Source organism: Hibiscus syriacus, unplaced genomic scaffold, assembly GCF_006381635.1.
Source record: "Hibiscus syriacus cultivar Baekdansim isolate YM2019G1 unplaced genomic scaffold, ASM638163v2 tig00000728_pilon, whole genome shotgun sequence".
NCBI classification, from domain to species: Eukaryota; Viridiplantae; Streptophyta; class Magnoliopsida; order Malvales; family Malvaceae; genus Hibiscus; species Hibiscus syriacus.
Window position 1 is genome coordinate 34,581 of NW_024061813.1, and position 9,321 is coordinate 43,901.

At 34.3% G+C, this 9,321-nt stretch overlaps 1 protein-coding gene across 1 annotated transcript; it reads right to left on the bottom strand.

Moving 5' to 3' along the window:
- Positions 1 to 5,402: 5,402 nt before the first annotated feature.
- LOC120212278 (probable receptor-like protein kinase At2g42960) lies at positions 5,403 to 7,444 on the bottom strand. The gene is made up of 4 exons (XM_039210645.1): positions 7,431 to 7,444; positions 6,557 to 6,671; positions 6,206 to 6,415; positions 5,403 to 5,653 (listed from the first exon to the last, which is right to left on the bottom strand). The coding sequence occupies exons 1-4, from the start codon at positions 7,442 to 7,444 to the stop codon at positions 5,531 to 5,533; spliced, it is 462 nt and encodes a 153-aa protein (XP_039066576.1). The 3' UTR covers positions 5,403 to 5,530.
- Positions 7,445 to 9,321: the final 1,877 nt, after the last annotated feature.

The following is a 9,321-nucleotide window of genomic DNA, read 5'->3' on the forward strand; positions in this document are numbered from 1 at the left end:
AAATTAATTTAAAACATATCTTAAAAATCAAATCACGATAAACCGAATAGTAATAGCAAAAGTGTCATCATATTAAAATCCCATACTTTAAAATAAGGTCCATGTCAACAAAATAAAGTCAACTTGCAAGGTAAAAACATTACAATCATATATACTTCAAGAGATATGTTGATCCTCCAAGTGCTCGAACCGAGGTATCTAACCAACAGTATCTGAAAGGGGAAAACATTTTCGAAAGGTGAGCTAGGCTCAGTGTGTCCCAACATTTCCATAAAATCACAATAGGTACAAATCATAGTCCAGTAATCTCATAAATTCGTAAAAGAGTTTAACTTTTGCAAATCATATTTTAAACCCTTTTCTGGTACACCATCAGTAGTTCCCAAAATTATTTTCCATATAGCTTACTTTATGCACATAGCAAAAAGAAAGCCGACTTAAGGATAGGCTATGAAGCTTGTATCCTTAAGCCCAAGTCAATAAGTCCATATAGCTTACCCTAAGCACACAGCAAAGGAAAGCCGACCTAATGAAACATCTTGGGGCCCTCAAGAGTCACATTAGGCCCAGTTAGCTTGATCAGAGCTATTCCATCGTATTTCAATTCCAAAATTCAATTGCACCGTGACATAAATTCCACAAATCCAAAAACATGGTAATCATATACCATTTCAAAACAAAAATTAGATAGCAGCCATATTCCATAAATTGTCACATTAAATTGGTGCATCCATAAAACAATAGCCAATGAATTCGGTGTACCACATATTAAAACCAATAACACAGTTCAATAATAAGTAGGGAACACACCTCGACAATAGGTTCAAATAGCAAATTTACTGATTGCTGGTTTCACCACGCTCTGCTACAATTTTCGAACGGGTGAATACTGGCACACGTGGTTTAACTGATCTAGAAGGGCTGGGTCGAGCTGTCGAACGATCCGGAGAGTCTCTTGTACCTTCAAACAATAATAATCTATCAGCCCCAAATCTTACTTAATTGTTCAAAAACTAGAATTCTTAATTATATAAGCATTTTTTTAGGTTTGACTATCATTTTGGGGTATTTCGAGTCTGAATTTGGCCAAACGGATTGCGGAATCGGAATCAGGACGTCGAAAAACATAAAGTTTGACTTTCCGAAAATTCAGATTCTTGGTCAAAGTCAAAGTCAACCACTATGACCGTCGATTTGGAGGCCTTCGGGTTCGAATTTGACAAAACGGACAGCGGAAACGGATTCGGCACGTCGAAAACTATCATGATAGGTATACTCGGAAAAGATTAACGGTCGTTTAATGCTCGGTCAAAGACATTTTAAGTTTTGGTCAAAGAAAGTCAACGGTCAACGGTCAATGGTCGGGTCGGGTCAACGGTCGGGTCGGGTCAACAGTCGGGTCGAGTCAGACGGGTCGGGTCAGACCGATCAAACCGGTTCAGACCGATCAAACCGGTTCAAAACTGGTCAAACCGGTTTTCCAGCAGCTCACTCTCCCTGCGGCAGCGCGTGCGGCGCGTGAACAGTGCCACGGTGTCGGAAAATTCCTGGAAAAATTTCTAAAAATTATTTTGAGCGATTTCGAGATACTTACAACGATCGGTTCAAATTTTTGAACGGCGGAGAGCTCGTATTCCAACTCGGCTGAATGTTTGACTGCTCCACCTCCTCACGCGCCGCCGTCAACGGCGAACAAGGTTGACACCGGCGGACTCGCAACGACACAAGGAACACGATGGTGCAGGAGGTGTCGTAAACAGAGCAACGATCGGCGGTGAATTTAAGATTTTCCCGGCGATAGAGCTAAAAAAAACGTCGATGCTTTGACTGTAAATTCCCGACGTTTGGCAGTGTTTTGCTATAATTGATTTACTGGGTTTTGTTCAAGGGTCGAAGATGAACACGACGGTGGTTTCAATTTTACGATTGGACGTCGAACGGCGTCGAAATCGGGCTTGGAAGTAAGGGTACGAGAGAAGGAAAATTGAGCACATTCTCAATTGTGTTTTCTGATTTACAATCAGAAACCACGCTTAAATTATAAGCCTGTCGACACTCCTTGGAGGAATTCAGGGCTTGGTCCCTGAATTTCCTTCAACTTATAAAATGGCCTATAACTTTTCATAAATTTTAGTTCAGTCATTAAATTTCACCAATTTTTCACAATTAACGTCCAATTTCAATTAAATTTTATTTTGTAAATATTCGGGTTGTTACATCGATTCTCGTTGAAACACCATAATTCGAGTACAGACTTTTCTAACATTTAAAGCTACATTGTTACTAGCAGCGGTAGCCGTGGTTAGTTTAAGTAAGAACTGAATTCCAAAGATAGCCTTGTAAATTGTAACCGACATGAATTTGGAATAAAATATCTTTTGTTATTAATTTGAATTGAGGCAAAACGATGTCTGAGGTTATTTTTCTCATTTGATTTTCTTTAAAGATTAATTTATTTTTCTTTCTTTTAATTCTTGATTTCTTCCTTTCAATTTTTAAAACCCTTCTTTTATTTATTTATTCTTTAGGATCAAAGCAAATCAACATCAGAAGCTCTTTAGTCTCTACGGATCGACCATTCTTTTCTGTATTACATTTTATTTCATTTTTATTCAATTTATTTTGAGAATAAAAAATTTTATTTAACAATTACAACGTTTGTCAGTTTTCCTCATATTGAGTTCATATTTAGCCTTATTTATTCCGTTAGACATTTATTAAATAAAAAATTCAATTTAAATAAATTTCTTGTTACACAATTTTCATTTATAATCAAGTTTCTATATATATGATGGATTGAGATTAATAGTTAATCGATGCCTTGAAAGCCACGCATAGTAAGTATTCTTCTTGTATTCGTTTTTCTCGTTTAGATTTATTTACGTAAAATATGTGTATTTTTTCTTTATCATCATTTTGTAATCGTTAAATATCACTATCTTATAACATTAAAAATAATTACTTAAACATGTTTTTAAAAAATTTTATTATTACTTTTTTTTTACCAAATATGTTTTCCGGATTTCCAGAAAATAAAAAATAAAAAATATTTTCAAAAATCAAACAAAGAATATAAACCATAACTTATTGATCATAGACGGCCATGAACTTTTCACGAATAATTTTATCATTTCACCAACGCATATTTTCATCAAGCCATGCTTATTTTCAATCAAGCTGTTCAGTTCATCTTTACCTCAAACAATATATATTTTATCCGAACCACATGTTACTTTATTTAGGCTTTATATGTGAATGTTTCTTCAAATGAAATTTTTTATTAAGTTTTTTTAACGTATAAATATTGTTTCTTTAATTTATTGATTTGAGTCAATAATCATTTTTCAAACATTAATTTTTGGTAGAAAATAAATTGTTTAGAAATATTTTTATGTTTCAAGCGAAATTTTGAGTCAAAAGTATTTTCATATGTATTTCCAAATAGTCCATTAAGTAATGTATATTTTAAAAATTATTATTAGATTATTAAATTTAGAGTAAACGGCATGATTGATTACTTTCGTTTAAGTTCCCTATACTTTTCCTCGTTAAATTCAAAAAACATAATATTTGGTCGGTTTCTTTTTTATTTAACTAAGATGTGATTAGAGAAAGTTGATTGTCGTTAGACCTTTAAAGGATTATTGATACGACACAATGAATATATAAAATTAAAAAGAATAACTACAAAGATAGTCATTAATGCTTGAGTAAATTATCATTTTTCCTACTGAAATTTTAAAATTAATAAATTAATCACTAACATTATCGATTTATAACAAAATGGTCACTCCACCATCATTACCGTTAAATTGTTGATGTAGAAACATTAATAAGATGGTTAATATTTAGTTTTTACACCAGAACTACTGCTAAAATATCAAACATGTCCTCAAAAAATAATTTTATATCTAATTTACCCCTAAACACTTTCTAATTTTTATTTTTTTTCAAACGCCTCAGCACATCAAAAACAATAACTTAAACATAGTACAAGGATTACTGACATAACGCGGGAATGAGAGTGGAATGACCATTTTGTGAATCGAAAATAACATAAGATACTTAGGAGAGAAGAATCCATGGATTGCTGGAAGATTGTGAGGCGCAGAAAGTTTTAGCTTTCGCTTCAAAGTGGTTGTGGGATCAATGATCTGCAGACAATAATTACATAACCTATTTTGTCACACAACCGGATACCTTACACGTTGAATGGATTGCTTCCATTGTTGTTGCATGTTGTGGAATATTTAAGGTTAAATTCAGGTGGGTTCTGTTCTTAGCGCCATGCTTGATTGATATTTGGTGTTCTGCTGATTCTGAGTTTTGGATGATGGTGGGATCATACGCATAATTTTATATTAAGAGGATAGATTTATAAAAAAATTTATGTGAAAATAAATTATCAATTAAAATATAAAGAAATATCTAAACTATATAAGAATTTAAAATTTTCAGGAATTACTGGAATGTTTGTCCCTTTCTATCCATCCTTGAAAGATGGCATTGTTCTCTAAGCAACATCATCTCTTAATGCTTCATGAAAAGTTCCACCATCTAATAATTTATTAAATAGCTCTTAGTATTGATATTCTTGTCTCTATGCAACTCCATTTAATATATTTTTTTCTCAGAAAATTCTACTCCAACTTCATTAATACTTTAACGGTGTTTTCTATACTCAAAACAATAAATAAATAAACCAATTCGACCCTAAAACGGCAAGGAGACAACTCAACTGAAAAAGTGTTAAAAGTATGTATACAAGTCATAAACGTAAAATATGCACTAAAATGATGTTTCACCAGAAACCACACTATTGTTATTATTATTATTATTATTATTATTATTATTATTATTATTATTATTATTATACATCATAAGGAACATTTCATTTCAGCTTCTCAATGCTTTGTTTTGTTTTCTGTTCTTAAACCATACTTTTATGTATAATAAACATATGGTGCAATGGGATTGGGATTGGGATTGGGATTGAGATTTGGGAAAGGTCAGCTTTTGAAGAAAAACATGATGAAATCAGAAACGAGAAATTGATTACTGTGATTGTGAGGTCTGAGGAGACTACATCATGGAGAAAGAAGATTGAAATTTGACCATCCACTTGTTTTTGGATTAAAAAAAAACCAATAAACAAACAATGGCCACACTTGGGGTTCATTCAATCATTACAAGATAAAAGCAAGAGTGCAAGTGAAAATGATCATCGTCCCCAGGGGGGATAAATGAAATAAATAATAATCATATTATATTATTACAGTAATAAAAGACAGCCCATCAATCCCAGAGACATGCCTGTACAACAAGGACCATTTAATCTCTCTCTCAGCCTTTCATGCGCTGATTTGCCCAAGAAACAGCTGTTGCTTATGATGTGCTCTTCTATCTTCAAGCCGCTTCTCTTTGGACGTACGCCCCAAAAACAAACTTTTAGATGTGTGTGTATAGATGAGTTACTGAAAGCTTTAAATACTACATTATTCACCATGTCATTGCCTTTTGTCAGTCCCTATTACTCATGAGTCGTCTTGGTTACAATGCCATGTGATTCCCGGGCCTTGCTCTCCACGTCGGTTGGTTCCTTCAAAGATTCGATTTCCATGCTGGCTGTTCGGCTCTTCCTGTTCCTCTGGTCCTGAACAAGATCACAGGAGTCGACTCAATGGAGCTTGTAATAGAAAATATGCAGAGTAAGACACAACCGTATATCACTAAATATGAATGAACTACAAGAAGCAGTGCAAGTACAAGCAAGAATAAGAATTTCATGAGATTCAAAAACTACAGAAAACTTCAGCATCAGAAATTCATATAATAACATAGATGAATACTTCAAAGACTTCATGATTTTTGCTAAGCCAATATATTGTCGTGATTAAAATAAAAAAAATTATCAAGGAGGCATTCACAAGAACTTGTACTCGGGATAGACAGGTTTTCTGCCTGGTAGGATTCTCTGATGTTATCTACTCGAACGATTTGTAGTGTCGGGAGCACAGGAGATGCAAAGGGAAAATACTATGCCAAAAGATACCGAGTGTATGGTTCACTACTAGATATGCTAAAATTTACAAACTAAATGCAAAAGAAATGCACTACACCTTGTAACATAAATAATTTGTGAAAAGGAAACCATACAGTATATACACAATAATAACATTAACAACCAGCAAACAGAGACCTTTACCTCACGAAATGGGTGTTCATCCGCTTCAAGCATTCGCACAACCTGACTCATTTTGGGTCGCTTATTTGCATCAGGATCAACACACCTAAGTGCCACCAAAAGGGCGCGTTTAAGAGCACGTGTGGCGGGTTTTGTTTCAAGACTTGGATCCACGACTTCCTCTGCTCTTCTTGTTCCAACCATCATCTTAAGCCACTCAACAAGGTTAACCTGCAGTGGGCATGTGGTTTGCTTATGAAATATTCTTGAAGAAACTAAGTTATATGAACAGAGAGAAAAAATCAACATAGGGAGGGGTTAAGAGAGGAGAATTCATTGGACAAGGTATTAGTCTTTTTTATTAGTCAGTACCTCATTAGCCGGCCTGCTGTAGTCGACAGGGTCTCTTCCACTGACAGCTTCGAGCAGGAGGACACCAAAGCTGTAAATATCACTCTTCTCATTTAACTGGCCGGAGTTACATTTTCTGGTGCCACATAATTGCAATTTACATTCAAAATTTTCAATCTGAAGATATTTAAGGTGCGTTTGGTTCACGGAATATAAGATTATCAGTGAGAATAAAAGATTATGAATAGGATTACTGAGAATGTTGTATTTTGTGTTTGGTTGGTTTAGAAGGAATGTAAGATTACCGTGTTTGATTAAAGGAATAAAAGATTATTGAAATATATATTTGACCAAACTGTCCTTATTATATATTTGTATAATATTACAAATTGTAAAATATTTATATATTTTCTTTAAAAAATTAAATTCATAATATTTATATAATTTTTTTACAAAATTAAAAATATAAAAAAGGTTTAATAAAAGGATAAAAAAAAATTTAACCCCTGAACTTCATATAATTATAGAATTTTTTTTTGTAAATCTAAAATAATTTAAGGATAAATTTGTAATTTAACCTTCGTAGAATTTTTTATTATTCAATGAAAAAAGAATGATATTTTTGAAAAAAAAAATAAAAATTTAAGGGCATTTTAATCCAAAACGCCGGTAATGTTACAATACCTAAGGGAAGGCAGTTAATGACATTCTCGGTAATATACCCCAAAAAATCTACTATTGATAATAAAACATTACCGGGAATGAGATTCCCGGTCAACCAAACATGGGAATGTGGGATTCTCATCCCATGAAAATCCCACAATCCTTGAACCAAACACCCCTTTAGAATTTATATACGATAATAGATGATTGCCGAAGAGAACTTAAGAGTTACCCAAATGTTCCCATAACTCTATTTGTGATATGACTCTCTCCTGAATCCAAGAGCTTGGCTAATCCAAAATCAGAAACCTTGGCATTGAAATCATCATTAATCAAGATATTACTTGATTTTATGTCCCGGTGAACAACTTTCGGTTCTATTGCTTCATGCAAATAAGCAAGCCTGCAACCAAAAACACCAGCCTTTTATGACACTTCAATTTTTAACTAACAAAAGAAGAAACAACTGAACAAGAAGGTTCAAGTTTGAATGGTGACTTACGCCTTGGAAGTTCCGAGAATAACTTTCATACGGTCCTCCCAAGTAAGGGTACCATGCTGGCGCATAGCCCCGTGTAGCCATTGTTCCAAGTTACCATTATTCACATATTCATATACCAGTATCCGACAACAAGTAAGGGTTAATAAATAAAAAGTCAAAAGTTGGGTTGAGGTGATAAATGAGAAGACATTTGATTGGATAGTTTTAAATTAAAAAGGAATAAAATAATAAGGAAAAATAAAAAGAAAAATTTTCTCTCATAAAGTTGCCACCCAAACTAATTATTAGGGTTTTGCTTCCTCCAATGTGTGAGCCTTGATCCTAAGCTGTTATGTGTCAAAAATTAGTCGAAGAGACAAAGTTAGAGAATAATATATATATATATATATATATATATATATATATATAATAACTCATGCAAATTAAAAGAAAGGAAAATTATTTTTTTAAAGAATGCAAAATATTATTGCCGAGGAAGAATTGTTCAGAGTTTAAGGGCAAACTCTTAGGCATCATGGAGCAGCAATGCCGACATGTCGCGCAGGATGGGTGCTCCGTTATAGGTCTTTACCCTTTGTCCATTCACTTTAAAAGTTGTCCCATTATCCAAGTTTTTTTTTTAATCGCTTCATGGTTTTGCACTTGATACACTAAGAAAGGTCCTGACCATCTTGACTTTAGCTTGCCTGGAAACAACTTGAGCCTTGAGTTGTAGAACAGTACTTACTGGCCAGGAAAAATTGTTGTGGAAAATTTTTTATGTCGTGCCACCTTTTGGTATTTTCCTTGTAGATACGAGCATTCTCATACACTTGGGCTCTAAATTCTTTCATCTCGTTTAGCTCCAGCAACCTCCTTTCCCCAGAAATCTATTCATCCATGTTAAGTTTGTTGATGGCCCAAAATGCATTGTGTTCTAGTTCCACAGGCAATTGACATTCCTTTCCATAGTCTAACTTCAATGGAGACATCCCTAGTGGTGTTTTAAACGTTGTGCGATAAGCCCACAGTGCCTCATCTAGCTTTGGCGACCAATCTTTTCTTCTTGAGTTTGCCACCTTCTTGAGTATTTGTTTGATCTCGCGATTGGAGACCTCAGCATGTCCATTAGTCTAGGGGTGGTATGTTGTGGAAATTTTGTGGCGCACCCCATATCTTTGTTGTGCCTTAGCAATTAATTTGTTGTCAAAGTGGGTGCCCTCATCACTGATAATTGCTCTTGGTGCTCCAAAACACGTGAATGTGTTTTTGTGCAAAAACTTTAACATGGTCTTGGAGTTATTTCTAGGTGTTGCCACGGCCTCAACCCATTTAATTACGTAGTCCACAACCAAGAGTATGTACAGATCGCCAAAGGACGATGAGAAGGGTCCCATAAAATCGATCCCCCATATATCGAAGAGCTTTACTTCCAAAATATTTTATCATGGCATCTCATTTCTCTTCGATATATTCCCAGTGTGTTGGCAATGATCACATGACTTATAGAAGTCTTGTACATCCTTGAACAAGGTGGGCCAATAGAAGCCAGATTGGAGGACCTTTGCAGCAATCCTCGTCCTACCAAAGTGCCCTCCACACAGGGATGTATGGAAATGAAATATAATATCATTTTGTTATT